General features: G+C 41.3%; 1 protein-coding gene across 1 annotated transcript; it reads left to right on the top strand.

Annotated features, from left to right (window-relative positions):
* Window positions 1-1,768: 1,768 nt before the first annotated feature.
* Window positions 1,769-10,654, top strand: LOC309512824 (uncharacterized protein). Its single transcript, XM_082188552.1, has 11 exons — window positions 1,769-1,808; window positions 1,961-2,192; window positions 2,339-2,615; window positions 2,694-2,871; window positions 2,973-3,049; window positions 3,287-3,467; window positions 3,609-3,824; window positions 8,797-8,961; window positions 9,085-9,256; window positions 9,499-9,647; window positions 9,756-10,654. Exons 1-11 carry the CDS (start codon window positions 1,784-1,786, stop codon window positions 9,932-9,934), a joined length of 1,851 nt encoding a protein of 616 aa, XP_082044678.1. The 5' UTR covers window positions 1,769-1,783; the 3' UTR covers window positions 9,935-10,654.
* The last annotated feature ends 11,171 nt before the right edge of the window (window positions 10,655-21,825 follow it).

Genomic DNA, 21,825 nt, shown 5'->3' with positions numbered 1-21,825 from the left:
AAAGTGAGATAATCTGCTGATGATCCTGAATGGCTTGTTGAATGAGTGTTGATAGTCTGAGGCTCATCAATATTAACAGATCTGCTGAAAACACTCTTTATTTCATGACAATAGTTCCGGTTTTCACCTCATTTATTATGCTGATGTCTTCAGATCTCCTGTAAATTGACACTTAAAGCTCATTTCATTGGTGTCAGCAGACTGAGGGGATTTGTTGCCTACTATATGTAGCTTTATGAAATTCTAGTATGGTAGTCTCAGCAAAAGCATATAACAGAGGGATTTCTTTGTTCTGAAAGAAGGTACTGTCTCCTATTCTCTATTATGAACACAGTATAAGGGTCCTCCAGGCTACTAATGTACATGTGGTAGGATAGCCAGAAACTGACCATATACAGTATATGACCTTGTTATTCAATGTATATTATTCATATATGATGTAAGTTGTACACTATCTTATTGGTTAACTCTCTGTAACTCCCCTCATATTCTTGCTATATCTTCTGAGCAGAGGTGGAGAGTAACAAAGTACATTTACTTAAGTACACTTTTTGAGTATCTGTACTTTACTTGAGTATTATTTTTTCTGGAAACTTTTTACTTTAACTTCTACTACATTTGAAAGACAAATATCTTACTTTTTACTCCACTACAATTCTGTCAGGTCCTTGAGTAGAAAGTAGTAATGTCAGACAGGGGATGATTTTGGTTACAGGGACCCGCAGGGGTTGCATTTTTGCAGGGGTTGCATTGTGACTGGAAATGAAAGTCGAATTGATGTCAGAAAGTTTTATAATAATTTTCAGTTTCTGCACATATAAAATGTTATTATAATGATCTAACTTATAGTGATTACTGAATAATAAGATCAAACTATATTTTAGATTAGATAAGATTAGATTTTAGATTATTTATCTGTAGTGGTTGATGAAGATGAGTGTCATTTAGGGATGTAAATGTTCATAAATTCCCATTGATCGATTGTCGTTTAAATTAACGATCAATTAAAGGGGTTGTGACATGAGAAACCAAATTTGCCTTGATCTTTTGGTATATAAGAGGTCTTTGTACCATTAAAACGTCCTGCAAGTTTCATAGCTTAAGACTGGTCCTCTCCATTATAAACGAACCATTTATTTAATCAAGCTCTAAATACAGCTCGTTCTGGATCCATGGTATGAAGTGACGTCACGGTACGAAGTGACGTAGCAGTCGTTTGCATATGACCGCCTCCACCTTCCAGCGTAAAGACAACAACGCCGATCGTGTCGTTGTCGCGCCGCGTGTCTCAAGTGTGTTCAGGCGACGTGCAGCGAGTGGGTCTGTGTACAGGAAAATTACAATGCCACGCAGATGTGCTGTTCCTGGCTGTGGACAAACAACATCTTTGAATTCGCTGCCGAAAGATCCAGACGTCAGGGAAAAATGGATGGACTTTATTTTTTGCGGACGTCCCAGTCACTCGAGTGTTAATTTAAGCGTTTGTTCTATACATTTTAAGGATGACTGTTTTGAAAACAAATCCCAATATGATGCTGGCTTTGCCAGAAAACTGTTGCTCAAAGATAAGGCCGTGCCGACTATTCTGGGCTCAACTGCAACGACGACGCAAACTGTAAGTAATGTATTTAAAACTTTAAACTACTTTTTAAAAGGCAATTTCATTCATTACGAATAATCAGTGTTTTTACTTAGTTTACTTGCATATTGTTTTCAGAGACCGCCATGTTCAGGCCCCATTACAAAAGATGTTGGCTGTCAAACACAGCTGTCGTTTCGAACCATGAGACCCAAGTATCGTAGCAAAGGTATTATTTATAAAATCTTAACTTGTGTCATCCTAATTCCATTTTTAAGAAGCTTTATTGTCAAAAAGGAAGTATTTATAGTCCATATTTTTATAAAAATGCAATTACAATTGATATAATAAAACTTCACATTGTATTTTCTAACGTTATAGAAACACAAACAGAGCCGTCCTCAAATCTTTCAAGTGGTGATGTCGCCATACCCTGGACTACTTCACAGCCTTTTACTTCGACTCCTTTAAAAGATGAAAGGCCTGCCAAAAGGCGTCGCTTTGAATTGGAGGTTGAAGAAAGTGTGTCTTTTGAAGAAGTCTGTGACACTCAGGACGTAACATATGACCCTGCTCAGTCTGTCACCAGTGTGACTGAACCATCAAAGCATTCGTAAGTTTTGGTCTTAATCATGTTAAGTTTAGCATACATTTATGTGAACTGTATGTTTTATTGACTCGTAAAATTGATTATGTTGAAAAAAAAAAAAAACACACACAAATTACATTAATTTTGTTATACATTTTTTCTTGTGATAGCATGTACACATCCAAAGCCTCTCATGAAGACACAAAATATATTGTGTTTGAAAACTGTCTACTTGAACTGTTTGAGACCTGTCCAGTATGTTCAAGAGCCTGCAATATTCGGCCTCGTAGCAATGGGACTTTTTTGGCCATTGATCAACTTTGCCCACATTGTGAGTACTTCAGACAGTGGAAGAGCCAACCCTGTGTTGGCAGTACCCCTGTTGGTAACCTCCAGCTGTCTGCTGCCCTGTACTTCTCAGGAGCTTCATTCTTACAGATGAAAAAGGTTTGTGGGGTGTATTGTTTTTTTCCTGTTTATAATAGTTTAAACGTATAATGCATAATTATTTTTTTCCTTTTGAAGGTATTTCAGTCAATGCATTTGAAGATGTTCAAATACAGAACCTTCAGAAGGCATGCCAGCATGTACCTGGAACCACTAATAATATATAAGTGGAAGAAGGAACAGGTGGATTTAGTGAAGGATCTCTGTGAGGCGGACAAGGTGATAATTGGTGGCGATATGAGAGCTGATTCACCAGGTAAAGAGTCATGCTTGGTGATGCAAGTTCTTCTGCAGTCTTAATAATTTGTTCCTGTGTAAACTATTTTATATAATATTATTTGTGTTGTGACATTTTAGGCCATTCAGCCAAGTATGGGAGCTACACCACAATGGATCTTCAAAAGAACCTCATAATAGACATCCAGCTAGTGCAGGTGAGAAAATGCAAAGATCACATCATGTCAATGCACACAAAATTACCAGAAAAAAGTGGCAAAAGAGTATGCCATTCCAGTTTCAAATTAAACAATTTTAAATTAAAATTGTATTATAAATTACAATTGCTATTTATAATAAACCTTTTATACTTCAAAGATGTAGTCGGATATGATTATTGTTTTAAAGGAATTAAATAACTGACTTTCACTGTCCTGATAACTATTTTTTCACAGAGTAATGAGGTCGGTGGTAGCTACCACATGGAGAAAGAAGGGTTAAAACGAAGCCTGGAATGGCTGGAGGAATGTGGTGTAAGGCTAGACTGCATTGTGACAGACCGACATCCCCAGATTCAAAAGTTTCTGAAAGAACGAAACGTCACACAGTACTATGATGTCTGGCATTTGGAGAAAGGTACGTTTGAGTTTTGTTGTCTTGTGGTTATAACTGTACTTATTACAGATCCTGAAAATAAAAACATCTCATGCTAATAAATAGGTAGTTTTTTTTTAATTACATAAACTATATTTCTTTTTGGGTATTACAATTGATTAGGGTTGTCAAAGAAGTTAGAGCAAATTGCCAGAGACAAGGACTGTTCAATAGTGAAAAAGTGGCAGCACAGCATAAGGAACCATCTCTATTGGACTGCAGCATCCTCTACTTCAGGACCAGAGAAGGTAGCCAAGTGGAAGTGTCACAGGCGGGGAGCGCTAACCGCCTCCCCTAAGTTGCGTACCACCCTGAGGAGCAAGACCGTATTCCCACAAAGTCAGAACAGGACACAGAATAGCTTCAAAAGGTTTTATATTTATTAAATGATTAAAAGAGTCTTTAAAGTAAGCAATTACTCCCAGGAGGAATCGACCAGCAGTTCCTCGTTCTCTCTTCAGACAGAGAATGGAGGGTACGTATACTTCACAGCTTTAGCAGGCTCTTCACTAGACTCAGACAGAGAATGGAGGGTACGTACAACTCACAGCTTCAGCAGGCTCTTCACTGGACTCAGACAGAGAGTGGCGGGTACGTATAACTCACAGCTTCAGCAGGCTCTTCACTGGACTCAGACAGAGAATGGAGAGTACGTATAACTCACAGCTTTAGCAGGCTCTTCACTAGACTCAGACAGAGAGTGGCGGGTACGTATAACTCACAGCTTCAGCAGGCTCTTCACTGGACCCAGACAGAGAATGGAGGGTACGTACAACTCACAGCCTTAGCAGGCTCTTCACTAGACTCAGACAGAGAGTGGAGGGTACGTATAACTCACAGCTCCAGCAGGCTCTTCACTGGACTCAGACAGAGAGTGGCGGGTACGTATAACTCACAGCTTTAGCAGGTTCTTCACTGGACTCAGACAGAGAGTGGCGGGTACGTATAACTCACAGCTTTAGCAGGCTCTTCACTGGACTCAGACAGAGAGTGGCGGGTACGTATAACTCACAGCTTTAGCAGGCTCTTCACTAGACTCAGACAGAGAGTGGCGGGTATGTATAACTCACAGCTTCAGCAGGCTCTTCACTGGACTCAGACAGAGAATGGAGGGTACGTATAACTCACAGCTTTAGCAGGCTCTTCACTAGACTCAGACAGAGAGTGGCGGGTACGTATAACTCACAGCTTCAGCAGGCTCTTCACTGGACTCAGACAGAGAATGGAGGGTACGTATAACTCACAGCTTTAGCAAGCTCTTCACTGGACTCAGACAGAGAGTGGCGGGTACGTATAACTCACAGCTTTAGCAGGCTCTTCACTGGACTCAGACAGAGAGTGGCGGGTACGTATAACTCACAGCTTTAGCAGGCTCTTCACTGGACTCAGACAGAGAGTGGCGGGTACGTATAACTCACAGCTTTAGCAAGCTCTTCACTGGACTCAGACAGAGAGTGGCGGGTACGTATAACTCACAGCTTTAGCAAGCTCTTCACTGGACTCAGACAGAGAGTGGCGGGTACGTATAACTCACAGCTTTAGCAAGCTCTTCACTGGACTCAAACAGAGAGTGGCGGGTACGTATAACTCACAGCTTTAGCAAGCTCTTCACTGGACTCAAACAGAGAGTGGCGGGTACGTATAACTCACAGCTTCAGCAGGCTCTTCACTGGACTCAGGAGGCTGTTTATCTGGAACTGTAGATGCAGACCAAACAATCCGAAACCGTCAAAGCACTCGTGCACACACTTCAACCTTCCCAATGTGAACACTTTAAGAACAAGACACTTCAAAACAGTAAACTCACTGTGACCAAGGCAATTGAACAGTGTCCAAACAAACATCTCCTTGAAGTTGGACTGGGCTGGTTAGCTGCTGTGTTGAAAGAAGAGCAGTACAACAGTAGGGTAGTAGAGCAGCAGAACAGTAGAACAGTCGAGCCGAGGGAATCCCTTTTCAACTGGCAGAGAAAACAGAATATGAGCAAAGCTCACCATACAGGTCAGGGGAGTCACAGGCTGTCACACATCCCATCACATTGAACCACGAAGCAGGCACACACGCCTCTCAACCCGACAATCGGGGCCGTGTCCACGCGACGGCGGCAGCCGTAGTGATCGCGAATTCCAGTTCCGTCAGAATGCCGGTTTCGTTTCAGATCCTCGTCGGTTTCGCGTTACAAACGCGCTCGATCAAATCGTCGGCCGAGCGCCCCTTCCTGGGCGCCGGTCTCTCCCTCGTCTCCTGCCGCGTTCTCCCCCGCGTCTGCTGCCCTTTCCTCGGCCGAGCGCCCCTTCCTGGGCGCCGGTCTCTCCCTCGTCTCCTGCCGCGTTCTCCCCCGCGTCTGCTGCTCTCCAACTGTCAGCAACAATGAACATATAAAGCACTCCCATCACACATGTGGGCCAATCGCCAGCATAGACTATTCCCGCCGAACACCTGAAGCTGATTTATCTATTAGATTGCTAGATTGTCACCATTAACATCCAGGCACAGGAAACAGCCATTTTGCTGGGTGTTACATTAAAAACATTCCCAGAGGGAAACCCATTCCCTGGCATGTGCGTTCCTCCCCCACTGAACATAGTCAGCCCGTGACATCCTCCCCCACTATTGAGTTCTAGTCCCTAGAACCTGGATGGAAAAAAAAAAGTCTCTGGAATGGCACAGTGGGGATAGCGGGTCGTTGCTACAACACAAGTGAGGCAGTATTAATACAGTAGAGCAGCAGAACAATAATACACCTCCAGTATGGAAGTTGTTTAAAATAGCATGCACTTGCTTGTCCCAGCCCAAAGTCATCTCTCTTGCTCTCATCAGATTCCGTCTCCCACGGCCCAAGGCAATCCAGCTCTCAAATCACTCGTAATTGCTGTCATCTCCTCGCTACCCCCTCCCAAGTCACGTCTCCAGTGTATCCAGACAGCTCTTGAATCAGCCATCTGAAACTTGCCGCAAACCTCCAGGCCACCATCACGTCCTCCCTTTAGCCGGGCATACTGCTCCCGCATTCAGTCCCTGCAAGCCAGGCACTCGGTGCGCGACTTCCACTCCTGCAAACTCAGCTCTGATCCTCCGAACCTCCGCACCCAAGGGGCACCCATTAAGACCGGCATAACTTGGGGGCATGTTGCTGGTGCTTCGTCGTCTGACATTTGGAGGTCTACGGTTGCTCAAACCCAGGGCGGAATCCTGCCGACTACGCCAAGTGTCACAGGCGGGGAGCGCTAACCGCCTCCCCTAAGTTGCGTACCACCCTGAGGAGCAAGACCGTATTCCCACAAAGTCAGAACAGGACACAGAATAGCTTCAAAAGGTTTTATATTTATTAAATGATTAAAAGAGTCTTTAAAGTAAGCAATTACTCCCAGGAGGAATCGACCAGCAGTTCCTCGTTCTCTCTTCAGACAGAGAATGGAGGGTACGTATACTTCACAGCTTCAGCAGGCTCTTCACTGGACTCAGACAGAGAGTGGCGGGTACGTATAACTCACAGCTTCAGCAGGCTCTTCACTGGACTCAGACAGAGAATGGAGGGTACGTATAACTCACAGCTTTAGCAGGCTCTTCACTAGACTCAGACAGAGAGTGGCGGGTACGTATAACTCACAGCTTCAGCAGGCTCTTCACTGGACCCAGACAGAGAATGGAGGGTACGTACAACTCACAGCCTTAGCAGGCTCTTCACTAGACTCAGACAGAGAGTGGCGGGTACGTATAACTCACAGCTCCAGCAGGCTCTTCACTGGACTCAGACAGAGAGTGGCGGGTACGTATAACTCACAGCTTTAGCAGGCTCTTCACTGGACTCAGACAGAGAGTGGCGGGTATGTATAACTCACAGCTTCAGCAGGCTCTTCACTGGACTCAGACAGAGAATGGAGGGTACGTATAACTCACAGCTTTAGCAGGCTCTTCACTAGACTCAGACAGAGAGTGGCGGGTACGTATAACTCACAGCTTCAGCAGGCTCTTCACTGGACTCAGACAGAGAATGGAGGGTACGTATAACTCACAGCTTTAGCAAGCTCTTCACTGGACTCAGACAGAGAGTGGCGGGTACGTATAACTCACAGCTTTAGCAGGCTCTTCACTGGACTCAGACAGAGAGTGGCGGGTACGTATAACTCACAGCTTTAGCAGGCTCTTCACTGGACTCAGACAGAGAGTGGCGGGTACGTATAACTCACAGCTTTAGCAAGCTCTTCACTGGACTCAGACAGAGAGTGGCGGGTACGTATAACTCACAGCTTTAGCAAGCTCTTCACTGGACTCAGACAGAGAGTGGCGGGTACGTATAACTCACAGCTTTAGCAAGCTCTTCACTGGACTCAAACAGAGAGTGGCGGGTACGTATAACTCACAGCTTTAGCAAGCTCTTCACTGGACTCAAACAGAGAGTGGCGGGTACGTATAACTCACAGCTTCAGCAGGCTCTTCACTGGACTCAGGAGGCTGTTTATCTGGAACTGTAGATGCAGACCAAACAATCCGAAACCGTCAAAGCACTCGTGCACACACTTCAACCTTCCCAATGTGAACACTTTAAGAACAAGACACTTCAAAACAGTAAACTCACTGTGACCAAGGCAATTGAACAGTGTCCAAACAAACATCTCCTTGAAGTTGGACTGGGCTGGTTAGCTGCTGTGTTGAAAGAAGAGCAGTACAACAGTAGGGTAGTAGAGCAGCAGAACAGTAGAACAGTCGAGCCGAGGGAATCCCTTTTCAACTGGCAGAGAAAACAGAATATGAGCAAAGCTCACCATACAGGTCAGGGGAGTCACAGGCTGTCACACATCCCATCACATTGAACCACGAAGCAGGCACACACGCCTCTCAACCCGACAATCGGGGCCGTGTCCACGCGACGGCGGCAGCCGTAGTGATCGCGAATTCCAGTTCCGTCAGAATGCCGGTTTCGTTTCAGATCCTCGTCGGTTTCGCGTTACAAACGCGCTCGATCAAATCGTCGGCCGAGCGCCCCTTCCTGGGCGCCGGTCTCTCCCTCGTCTCCTGCCGCGTTCTCCCCCGCGTCTGCTGCCCTTTCCTCGGCCGAGCGCCCCTTCCTGGGCGCCGGTCTCTCCCTCGTCTCCTGCCGCGTTCTCCCCCGCGTCTGCTGCTCTCCAACTGTCAGCAACAATGAACATATAAAGCACTCCCATCACACATGTGGGCCAATCGCCAGCATAGACTATTCCCGCCGAACACCTGAAGCTGATTTATCTATTAGATTGCTAGATTGTCACCATTAACATCCAGGCACAGGAAACAGCCATTTTGCTGGGTGTTACATTAAAAACATTCCCAGAGGGAAACCCATTCCCTGGCATGTGCGTTCCTCCCCCACTGAACATAGTCAGCCCGTGCCTCATCAATCACATTCAGGATGTTCACATCCATGATGATCCATTATTCCCACAATGTGAACATTCAGATCGAGTGTCAAAGGGCAGCAGTAAACACTTCAAACCTGGTGAGTGCATAATATTTCATATTATTACCGATCAAAGTGGCTGACTGTTGTTCATCTGTGTCCCACAGTGTTAATACTGTTTTCATTATCGTACACACAAATTAATACATACTACTATTCCAGGTTCAAAACCAGTTTACAGAGTCGAAAAGGTGCTGACTAACAACAGAGTCCTCAAAGATGTTGCAAAGCTCAGCCCTCACTTCCAGACATCATCCTTGGAGGCCTTTCACAGTGTTATTTTACGCTTTGCCCCCAAAAGTGTGGTATTTCCTTTTATTGGAATGCTGTGCAGGTATGCAATGTAAAGTTGTATAGAATCATCTTCTTGACATTTAATGAACCATAAAGTACTATTATTTCATAATTGTATGTAATACAGGAAGCCTAGCATAAGCTATAAAATAATTTTAAAAGCAGTTATAAAATTTCGAATGCTTTGTCATGTCTTATTATTTAATATTTTCTTGAATAAATAATAACACTGTGTCACTCCGACTTTTTTGTAACTACATTTTTTTTTTCCTTCTGTTTTAGGTTGTATTTGGCTGGCATGCATTTCAATGAAAATTCAAACCGTCCAAAGGCTACTACATCATCTGGAAAGCCAATGTACAGACTTTTGTTCCCCAAGGCTAAAAAAGGATTGTACACCACAAAACCAGTGACATCAAACCCAACGTACTGTAAGTTTGAATAGATGTTTTAATTAGTAATTTACAAAAAAATTAAAATACAATACAGACAAAGTGTATAGACCTTAATTTACAGTATTGTCAAAAAAAAAATTCCAGGCTACGTCTACGAACTGATGACACTGCTTTTCGAAAAGGTTCTGCCAGATCCTTTTCCCTACATGGAGGAGCTGCATAAAATTACAGTGCCTGACAGTCTATGCACACAGTATGACAGACCTTCATTTGAGGAGGCCATTGCTAAACATGTGTCGAGGTTTAGTCAAGGGGCAGTTTGAATCCGACATAGCTGCCTTCTGCATCTGGGAATTTTTGCCTTATATACAGGACAACGCATGACGGTATTACAACTCTGATCTGTCTGCCTAGATAGCCCCAGCGCCAACTGACAAAGCTTCTGTAAGCCAAATGCCTGTAGCGCCTGATGGAAACAGACAAAAGACATTTCAAATTATACATTTGAAAGGTGTTTTGGAAAGTGTTTTGTGTCTGTATATATATATATAATATATATATATATGCCAAAACTATTGTTATTTGAATATACATTTTGTTAAAATAAAAATTTGTAATCCATATTAACATAAAACAATTGTGTATGTCAGTTTTCTTACTGGTGTAACCCTCTGAGTCTTAACGGACCGTAGTCTGCCCTGTAAATGTTATTTGCATTCTGTAAAGAATACAAATTTAGGCAAACAGGTTCAAGTCCCGGGTGATGAATCATACAGGTAGGTGGTACTGGTGCCTGGTTAATTCTTCTGACAACCTATTGACAAGGCTATTGAGTTTACAATTGTAGTACAACATGTATGACAAGTAATACTCAAACATGCAGATAAACATAACTATTATTATTTGTCTTTTATTATGTGCACATACTTCAGGAGTCTCCATGCAGCATTTATGTTCTTGCTCAGTGGGCATTGCACCACAATTGCCACAAGTGCACCTGTGAATGTTTAAAGCAAACATAAATGTATTTGATATGACACCTTTTTTTCAGCACAAGACTGAATAGTCATTTTAAGGGTATTTACGATATTACTTTTTATCACTGGTTAATATAAACACATTTGTATAATAGAATCTTGAAAATATGTTGCCTTTCTAGTAGGCCTACATGTGATAGAAAATTAAAAATGTTGACTTATCAATGCTGCATCTTCAAATGTGACCCTGGATCACAAAACCAGTCTTATGTTGCACGGGTATATTTGTGGCAATAGCCAACAAAACATTGTAGCCTATGGGTCAAAATTATAGATTTTTCTTTTATGCCAAAAATCATTAGGATAGTAAGTAAAAATCATGTTCCATGAAGATATTTTGTAAATTTACCACCTTAAATATATAAAACATTTATTTTTGTGAATGGATACAGTACAATCGCCAATAGAAATGAACAACTTTAAAGGCGATTTTCTCAATATTTCGATTTTTCTCTACCCTCAGATTCCAGATTTTCAAATAGTTGTATCTCAGCCAAATATTATCCTATTCTAACAAACCAAACATCAATGGAAAGATTATGTATTCAGCTTCCAGATTATGTATAAATCTCAATAAAAAAAATAAAAAAAACCATAAGATTGGTTTTGTGGTCCACGATCACAAATGTGGCAAATATGAAATATATAATTTCATCGAAATTAGATATATAATGTTAAACTGTTAGCAAAGTAAGCTATATAGGATAATTATGCAACAATAATCCGTTTTCAAGTGTCTTGGGTCACAATTTTATTAATTCAAAACAGTTTCACTTTCCATGTGGACACGGGCTGATCCAGTCTTCGTTGTTGTGGTGATGGTTCATTTTCCTCTGATTCCTCGTCTGATTCCGGCTCAAACATATAAGGTTTTATCATTGCAAAAGCCATCGCTTCTCGAGCATCAGCCTCTACTAAACAGTTACGCTAAATCCGCAAATGTTCTGGCTGGGGGCGTTGATAATTGATACTTGGGCACTGACGTGTGCCAATCATAAGAGTGGGCGTTAACACTGAACTCTTAAAGGGGAAACACACCCAAAACAGACTGTTTGAATCAGAGGTTGAGAAACAGGTTGGGAAAAGGTCATAAATCAATACATTTTAAAAGTTTTTTGTTATAAAAACTATAGTAATACTATAAATGCACCTAGGGGACCATAATAATAAAATAAAAAATCACATGTCACGACCCCTTTAACAAATATAGGTTCAAAACAAAAAACAAAGAGGGGAAAAAAATATTAGAAGCAATAAACAAAGAGTGCTTTCAGGATTTAAGAGTAGGCTATTTCAATGTTTTCATCTCTTTTGCAATTATAAGATGTGGTTTGTCCTGTCTGTTTAATAACTTAAGATATAACTGACTGTGTCTCATTAATTTTGCGTCATAAAAGCATTTTGAGATGCAAGTACATTTAACCACGTAGACGGAGTCAATCACAGCCGCATGCTCAAACGCTCTTCGCAAAGCGCGCGCGAGTATTTGAAATTGAAAGCAGCTTCTGTCGGTGATTTTCATATTTTTAATATATAAGTCAACTGCATTCCAAGACATATGATGCCTTCTTAGAGCATTTGTAAGTAAAATACCGGCGGGCGAGACCGCGCACTACAAAAGTAACATCACGTATCTGTGTTTAAAACTAAGCTCAGACATAAATCTGAAATGATCTTAATCGATACAGAATCGTTGGAGAGAATCTATAACACAATATCACATAAATTAAACATAAACTGTTATTTCCTGTAGCCAGGCCTATATGCGTAGCGTGCCAAGTTGATGCTTCATCTGTAATACAGACTGGTTTACTCTCGCGTGCCACGTGACCAGACTGTAATCGCAGCTTTGTGGTTAAAAACTCGCATTTCGTCATATCGTGATATTATCGCAAATGCAATTAATCGTTCAGCCTTAGCAAATACACAAAACGCTTCCTCACCAAATGAATGAGAGGGTTTTTAATCTAAATAAAGGGCTAGTAGGATTGTAAAATGTTTCGATGAGGTTGATCATTTAATTAAATTAATTATTTAATAATCAAATATAATGACTAATGAAAAGTGTCACCAACGCCTCAGATGCGTGCTTGTCAGAATATGTGACTGTTGTGGACGTCCTCTTCCTGGAACAACATGCTGAAAATGGCAACTAAACCCAAAGAATTCACAACGATTTAATAAATAGTGTTCTCATGTAATGTAATATGACGGTCCTAATCATAGTTATTATTAACCATGCATTGCTGTTTGAGCTACACGCTGAAAGGTAAACTGGAGCATTTTGCTAGCGCGTTATTTAACTTAAAGAAACGCATCCTATATGAGATTAATCAGATATACCAAATAAACATAATATTGCAAATTATATCTGCACAAAATTAAGCGAATGCACAAGTGAACTTAAAGGTAGGGTAGGTAATCCTGTTCAGAAACACTTTTTTTTATACTGGGTGAAATGGTCCTTCCATCCTGAGAGTAGTCAATACATTATGTGTTCAGAAAAAGGAATGAAAAAAATCAGACCTCTGTAGCAGCTGCTGGACAGTAAAAACTCTGACCAATCACTGCCATTCGGTGCGAATGTAAAGAACCAATCAGATGCCTTCATGTCTCGTGCCCGAGCCCCACTGCGCGCGCTGCCCTGCGTGCACTCATCACATGTCACCGTTCCCGGAAATATTCAGCTCAAAGCACCTGCATATGCAGTCAGCGAAGGCAAACAAGGCAAAAACTACTTCCTCGGACCCTGCCCGCGCTCTTGAACGACCTCCTCTGCTTCGCCCTCAACCCCGGACCTGTCCGTGTATCAATGCAACCTGTTTTTAGTTTTGCCTTATAAATATAGCTCGTTACCGAATGAAACTTTACCATTATCGATATGCTAGCTTGATAGTGAGTACTAAAATAAATCTTATTTGTTTATATTCATAGTGATAAAGTTAGGTATTTTATTACATGTGATTCTGACATGATGTCACTGTATGTACTGCGCTCCTTCCTCTCCACTCGTCTCAGGTAATAAATGCGTCTTCCAGCTGAGCCTGAGCGTTTGGCGTCGCGCGTTCATGTGTTTTGGGGGCGTGGCTTTGGAAGGAGCTCAGAAGGGAGGGGGTGGAGTGAATGGAAATAATGAGCTGTGTTTATTGCAGATTAAAAGGTCTACAGTCACTCGATTTTTATATTTTCTTTTTCAGAGTACTTACATTTTAATTATGTATTGGTATATAAAGACAGTTTAAACAAATTTGGAATGTTTTTTTTTTTTGAAAAATCCTACCTACCCTACCTTTAAGTGAATAATATGACAGTCCAATAGTCATTATTAGTCGTGCATTGCCGTTTGAGCTGCGCACGCTGAAACTAAAAAGGATCACCGTACACTTTACTACATTAATTCTTAACCAAATGCATCCTTTATGAGATAAATCAGATATAGATAGGCCTACACAAAATAAACACAATATTACAACTCAAATTTGCACAGAACAAAAGGCTGCGAATGCACACGCAAACTTATAGTCATGATAAAGGTGTAAAATGGTCCCAAAAATAACTCCGGCACGCTCGCTACGTTTCGTGGTCGAGCAGCACGCAGACGCACGCTTATGAACCTGCTTAATCAATGACTGATAAGTTTTAATCGATTAAATGTATTATCGTCAATTAATCGTTAACATCCCTAGTGTCATTAGTGATTGTTTTTGTATTATTGATGTTTTATCCATGTCATAGTGTGAGAAATGACAGTATTGTCTTTCAATGGAGCAGTTTAATAGGCTTTTGTCATCTATCTGACTCAAATAATGTTTCTAACAGCAAACACTCAGAATAAAGTGAGTTGATCTGCTGGTGATTCTGAATGACTTGTTGAATGAGTGTTGATTAGGGCTGTGGCGATATGCGACATGAAACCGAAATCGCAACACTAAGATCCACGAACCTGTGTCGCGGTGTGAGAAGGCAAAATCGCTACTCTCCCCTTCCAACACTCAGAGTTATTCTTCCCGTCTAGATCCAGTGCTATCTAGGGCTGTAAAGTGGCAGTTTTTTACCACCACGGTGGAAATTGACCAATACCGGCGGCGGTTAGGGGGTGTTTTTGAAAAAAAAAATTATAATAATAAACAAGGCTCAAACGTCCATTTCGTTATTGACTTGCTTTTTTTAAAGCAATTTTGTCAAAGAAACAACACACTAAAGCCCGTAAAGCATTGAAATACATATTAGGGAGGGGAATTTTAAGCAAAAATAATATTTGAAGATCGCTGGGTATTACTACAAAACTTTAACATACATTTCATATTTATTTTTAAATAACATAATGTTATTTTTTTTTATTTCATCCATGTTTATTATATGAAAACGGAAACCGTTTAAGATGAGTAAGATAGGATCATAAGATGCCCAATATATTGGGAGACATATGGAGTGGGTCAGACATGATTTTGACCACTTAAGTTTTGATTTGTAGAAAGCATTTCGTTAAAGTGAATTTAGTTTTTTTATAAATTGTATCTTAATTTAATAAATGTTTCATCAACCAATTGCCTGGGTTTAATAAATAAGAAGCAAATATAGCAGACAATATAATCAGGACACGGAGGCGCCGGTGCGTGAACTGGAGCTCGCCTCGTAAATGAACAGAAACTCAGCGTATAGGCCAGTGGTTCTCAACTCCAGTCCTCGGGACCCGCTGCTCTGCACATTTTGTATGTCTCCCTTATTTAACACACCTGAATCAGATCATCAGCTCGTTAAGAGAGACTCCATGAACTGAACTGAGTGTGTCAGATAAGAGAGACATACAAAATGTGCAGAGCAACGGGTCCCGAGGACTGGAGTTGAGAACCACTGGTATAGGCTATACTTGCCTCACAGACCTGAGAAATGTATATAGAAAGCTTTTAAACAGCTTTTTAAACTTTTAAACAAAACAGTTCAAAACGAAAAGAACTGGGCTACTCTCTGCTTATGTAGGCTAATTCGTATGAAGTGTGCATTTCTCTATAGGTGCGTGCACTAAGTACTGCGAGGATGGCGAGTCAGCATCACCAACTTTGTTTGCAGCCGACACTGACAGAAATCACTAGTTTATTAATAAAAATTAAAATGTCTCATGCATAATCATTACTTTTGCCGGTTATTTGTGGCAAGCGTTATGCCTGCGCTTGAGATGTGGAATCAGACTGGCACCCTCTGCATTACAATCTTCTGTTACATACGAGAAACATCAGACAAAACGAAAGTGAAACGAAACTGCACTAATCTTTTTTTTTTTTTTGCTATTCGTTTGAGTTGAGCTCAAAACAGGTTTATTCGTGGGCCGCTCTCAATCACACGACACTGTTATTACACAGCGCTGGGAGATCCAGTGAGAAAGCGTTTGAATTCACCGCAGAATTAATAACATCGCAGCGAGATCTAATTGGAAGCATTCAAATTCGGCCACACGTCAGATCAAACAGTGCTGAGGTGGAAACCAGGACAACCTTAAAAGCTTCCACCCAACTCTGAAAAAGAAAAAGAAACTCTATCGCTATATTTATTACCAAATCACTTCCATTTGTTTAATTAATAAAATATATTGGAAGTAAATTCATTATGGATCATTATACTTTGCTTTAAAAGTACCAAGTAGTCACACAGTGGAAAAAAAAGATGCATCGATAACCGTTTTATCATCGCATTGTAGCCCTCTGAATCGTAATCGAATTGTGAGGTGCCTAGAGATTCCCACCCCAATGCTCGAATCATCTCCACATTGTAGTTTGGTTCTGTTTGTTTTTCAACAGTATTTTGTTACAAAGAAAATGTCTCAGGTTACGACTGTAACCCTAGTTCCCTAAGAAGGGAACGAGACGCTGCGTTGATGCTTTGGGAACGCCCCTGCGTAATTACGTCTGAAGCACGTATGTCAACTAGTTAATTGGAAAGAACGAACTTCACGGGCGGGTGACATCATGAACAGGAAAGGATAAAAGCACATCCTGTGCAACCGGCGCTAGTTTCGAGAGCCGAAGCAAAGTCGATCACAGGGATGCAGGAAGTAGGGCAGGGCGACGCAGCGTCTCGTTCCCTTCTCAGGGAAATAGGGTTACAGTTGTAACCTGAGATGTTCCCTTTCGAGGGAACTCGCGCTGCGTCAATGACGCTTTGGGAACAAGAATACCCAATACGCCATATTTACAATTGCCTGTATGTAAAACTGTTGGCAATCTATGTAAGAAGCACCAGAGACCCTGGGGCAGCGTCCAGGTCAAGGCTATAAAATCTCACAAATGTGAGCGGCGAGAACCAACCCACCGCATCACAAACCTCTTGAAGGGAAACCCCTGATAACAAGGCTTTAGAAGCCGCCATACTCCTATTAGAATGAGCTCTGACCACCAAAGGGCACGGCTGGCCAGAGGACTCATAGGCAAGAGAGATAGCCTCAACTATCCACTTGCTGATTGTCTGCTTGGAGGCTGGAAGACCCTTCTTAGGTGATCCAAAGCAGACAAACAACTGATCTGATTTTCTCCATGGGCCAGCCCTGTGGACATAAGTATCCAGTGCTCACACTGGACACAAGAGATTCAGTTTTTCCTGGTCCGAAGAAGCAAACTGAGGAGGACAGAAAGCCTGCAGCACAATAGGCCTCGGAATATTGGTCAGCACCTTAGGGACGTATCCCTGCTTAGGGTATAAGAATGCCTTGACAATCCTGGGTGCAAACTCAAGGCAGGTGGGAGAAACCGAAAGGGCCTGAAGGTCTGAAGGTCTCCGACTCTTTTGAGGGACGAAATAGCAAGAAGAAAGATGGTCTTGAAAGTCAGAAATTTTTCTGACAGGTCCCCTGACAGGCCTTCCAAAACTATTGCCAGGTCCCAAGCCAGCACCCTAGTGCGAGTTGCTGGCCTCAACCTCAAGGTGCCACGAAGGAAACGTATGACCAGGGGGTCTTGACCCAAAAATGTACCACCCTCCGGGGCGTGGAAAGCCGCAATGGCCGCCACGTAGACCTTTAAGGTGGAAGGACTAGTGTTGTCAAAAGACCCGGTACTTCGGTACCAAGTCGGTACTAATTTTTTTTAAACGTCACGGTCAGAGCCGGATTAACGCAAAGGCAAACTAGGCACGTGCCTAGGGCCCGATTGGCGGGATGGGGCCCAGACAGAAGAGGGACAAAAAAAAAAAAAAAAAAAAAAAATTACAAATGTCCTATCTACAATTTATTTCAATATTTAACTAAAAATAGTGACGATGTTTATCTTAACCATAGACTGTTACATTACTGCAGTTAAACCAATTAATGTGTCCGTTACAAAGCGGGTGCCGGCTTCTGAAAGTATCGAACGCATCCATAAGGTGCTGCGAGGCAAAAGCCTAATAAGCACACAAAGAAGCACAGCTCATAATGCAGGTGTGTGAGTTGTCGTCATCTATTTTGGAGTGATTGCAATGTATTCTAAATATAAACTTGTACTGTAGATCAGCGTCATTTCTGGAAAAATCATTCACCGCTTTATTACGAGTTTAAAAGAGCGCGAGCGTCATTAACGTGCCCAGACGCGACGCTTTGAATTTGCGCGTACAATGAATAACATCGCGTCGGGAGCTGACTAGTAAAAAAGCTACAAAATTAAAAGACAAGACGTCTGTATTCTAAGTTAAAAAGCCAACACACTACAACATTTTTAAATGTTTCAAATAAAGGATCTCATATCTATGGGTCTATCTTCTAAATTCTGCTGATGATTAGATTATACCCTGACATTACGCCAATAATATCAGTTTATATATTTTTTTTCTGCTCAGTTGCGATCGTGTCTTTCTCTTCCACTTGATTTGTGTAGGCTATAGCATATTTAAGGTAGCAATGCAATATAAAAGCACTTATGCTCATCTACTGAAGTGGGATTCTGGAACTGTGAATAAATTGAATAAAACAGCAAAATAACAAAAACAACAATAACATCTTCATTAAACAAAAAAGAGATTACCTTAGATAAAGTTTGATTAATATGTACATACAGTACCGGTAAAAGTCTGGACCCATTACTATTTTTAATGTTTTTGAAAGAAGTTTATTATTATGCTCTACAAGCCTGCATTTATTTGATCAAAAATACAGAAAAAAACAGGAATATTCAGCAAGGATGTGTTAAATATATAAAAAGTGATAGTGAAGACTTTTTTAAAACAACTTTTTAATAATCAAAAATCCTGAAAAAAAGTATCACGGGTTATAAAATAAATATTAAAGGAGAAGTTAACTTTTAAAATGAAAATTCTGTCATCATATACTCACCCTCATGTTGTTTCAAACCTGTATGAATTTCTTTCTTCTGCTGAACACAAAGGAAGATATTTAGAAGAATGTCAGTAACCAGACAGTTTTTGGGTCCCATTGACTTCCATAGTATTTTTTTTTTCCTACTATGGAAGTCAATGGGACCCAAAAACTGTCTGGTTACTGACATTCTTCTAAATATCTTCCTTTGTGTTCAGCAGAAGAAAGAAATTCATACAGGTTTGAAACAACATGAGGGTGAGTATATGATGACAGAATTTTCATTTTAAAAGTTAACTTCTCCTTTAAGCACAATTTCTAACATTTGATAATAAATCAGAATATTATAAAGTTTTCTGAAGGTTCACGTGACACTAAATTCAGCTTTGCATCACAGAAATATAAAGTATAGTAAAATAGAAAACCATTATTTTAAATTTTAATAATATTTCACTATATTATTTTTCTGTATTTTTGATCAAATAAATCCAGGCTTGATGAGCATAAGAGACTTCTTTCAAAAACATAAAAAAATAGTAATGTGTCCAAACTTATGCACTTTTTAAAATGAAATGTTGTATAAATAAAAAGGTTAGGAATCATATTTGTTTCAAGTGTTTTTTTATTGGGGGTGGGGGGCCTCCAACATGAATTTTGCCTAGGGCCTCCTAATGTCTAGAACCGGCCCTGGTCACGGTACCAGGTTTTCTCAAACCCGGTACTTGATGCGCGTGCGTGCAGTTGCGTCCTCTTCATAAAAGCGCTGATGGCGATCGGCGGTGCTGCTGCTGATGTGGTGCTGATGTTTTTGCGCGTGCAGATACGTTATTTCAAATGGCGCGCGGCAAGCGCGCTCATAATAGAAGCGGCGCGCTCGCTTTTCCACGTGCGTTCACGGATGTATAGCAACGACAGACGCCACGGGAGTACAAACGCTTGTGCGAACTGCGCTCTCCATGACGACGAGGAAGTGTGACATAGGCCTATTAATTGATTTCTAGCCCTTGCATTAGCTTTACTACTACATATATTTATGGAGATGAGAAATAAAAAGCCGTCATTAATATCAGTCCGTCAGAAAAGCAGCTCTAGTCTTATTCTTGGCTGGATAACTCTTAGCAGGTTTAAAAAGCCCTTTTAAAAGTTAAATATGAATACAGTTTTAGATTAAATAAAAGTAAAGTCAAGTCAAATAAAACATATTTTATCTCCTGTATAGTTTGGTAATGCTACAATAAGATACCATTCATTAACATCACTTAATGCGTTATCTAACATAACACATTGAGTGAACAATATATTTTTACAACATTAATTAATGTTTGTGAATGTTATTTAATACAAAACACTTGATTGGTCATGTTTGTTCACTTCATTCATTGTGCATTAAATAATGTTAACAGAAATAATGTTAACTTTTGATTTTAAAAATGTATTTTTAAATTAACCCCTAAAGGAGAATAATTGTGACAGTATATAACTATTGTTTTTTTTGTTAGGTCATTTTATCTAATGTTATCTAACAAATGGAATCTTATTGTAAAGTGTTTTTAATACTACAGTTTCCATCTTTGTGATATACACTTTAATATAATTATGTAAATTTAATCTAAATTAAGCTTTGGTACCGAAATTGGTACCGAGAACCGTGGATTTTCACTGGTATCGGTACCGAATACTGAAATTTTGGTACCGTGACAACACTAGGAAGGACATAAACCTGATGCAAAGCGATCTTGCAGAAACTCAAGTACTGTGTTTACAGAACAGTAAACTGGATCCCGCTGATGCTGGTGGCACCAGGAAGTAAAAACTCTCCACTTTAGTGCATATAATTTCCTCGTAGCTGGAGCTCTGGAGCTTAGGATGGTCTCAACAACCTCAGTTGAGAGACCAATCGCTATGAGTTATGCCCCCTCAGGTGAGTGAGGGAAAACCATAGTTGACAGAGCGTTGTGTATTGAGACGGAAACAAATCCACTTCTGCATGGTCGTAAAATTCCCGTATTTGCTCCACCACCTTGGGGTGGAGTCTCCAGTCCCCTGGCCTCAGCCCCTGCCTCGACAGGGTGTCTGCTCCTATATTTTGCCCCCGATACACTGCCCTTAGAGAGAGTATTTTCCCTAAGGACCTCAGGAGGATCTGGTGCACCAGTTTGCAGAGTGGACGCAAATGCAGACCGCCACCCCTGACGATTTATGTAAGAGACCACCAATGTGTTGTCTGTACGGACAAGCACATGATGGCCTCTCAGGTCTGGGAGGAAATGTCTCAAAGCATTGAAGACTGCCATCATGTGCCACGTGATCTTGATCGTACGAAGTGGGTTTCCCCTCAGGGAGAACCCTCTGGTCCTGAGCCACCACTGCAAGGGTGTCATGTACAGTAGGCCCAACAGTCTCTCAAACTGTTTCACAGTGCGTGACTGGCCTAGCTTCAACTCTTTTGTGGCTGTGAGGATAGTAGCAACACGAACAGGCAATAGTGTGGCTCGCATCATGACTGAATCCCATACCACACCAAGGAAAATGGTTCTCTGTAGTGGAGAAAGCACACTCTTCTGAACGAAAGCACCCGGTATTGGTATTCTTTCCCCCCGAAAGAAAACCTCAGGAACTTCCTGTGTCGAAGGAGGATGGAGACATGGACGTAAGCATCTTTTAGATCTATCTTGACAAACCAGTCCTCAGATCTGATTTGAGTGTGAGCCTCTTGAACTTGAGTTTCTCGACTGCTCGATTCAACAGACGAAGATCTAAAATGGGATGCAACCCCCCCCCCCCCCATCATTTTTCGTAACATTGAAGTAGCTGCTGTAAAACCCTGATTCTCTATTGGGCGAGTACATCTGCTCTATTGCTCCATTTGTTAATAGAGACTCTACTTCTTGCTCCATTA

This window comes from Leuciscus leuciscus, assembly GCF_965113295.1.
Source record: "Leuciscus leuciscus genome assembly, chromosome: 1".
Lineage (NCBI taxonomy): Eukaryota > Metazoa > Chordata > Actinopteri > Cypriniformes > Leuciscidae > Leuciscus > Leuciscus leuciscus.
The sequence above is the reverse complement of the archived record's forward strand: the minus strand, read 5'-3'. Positions and strand labels throughout refer to the sequence as shown.

What these genes read in the sequence shown, in the direction of transcription:
- LOC309512824 (XM_082188552.1), top strand. Translation starts at nt 1,784, where the DNA reads ATGAGACCCAAGTATCGTAGCAAAG. An exon ending in CATTCTTACAGATGAAAAAG is followed by an intron (nt 2,616 to 2,693) that starts GTTTGTGGGGTG and finishes TTCCTTTTGAAG; the next exon opens with GTATTTCAGTCAATGCATTT. An exon ending in CAAGACCGTATTCCCACAAA is followed by an intron (nt 3,825 to 8,796) that starts GTCAGAACAGGA and finishes AAACATTCCCAG; the next exon opens with AGGGAAACCCATTCCCTGGC.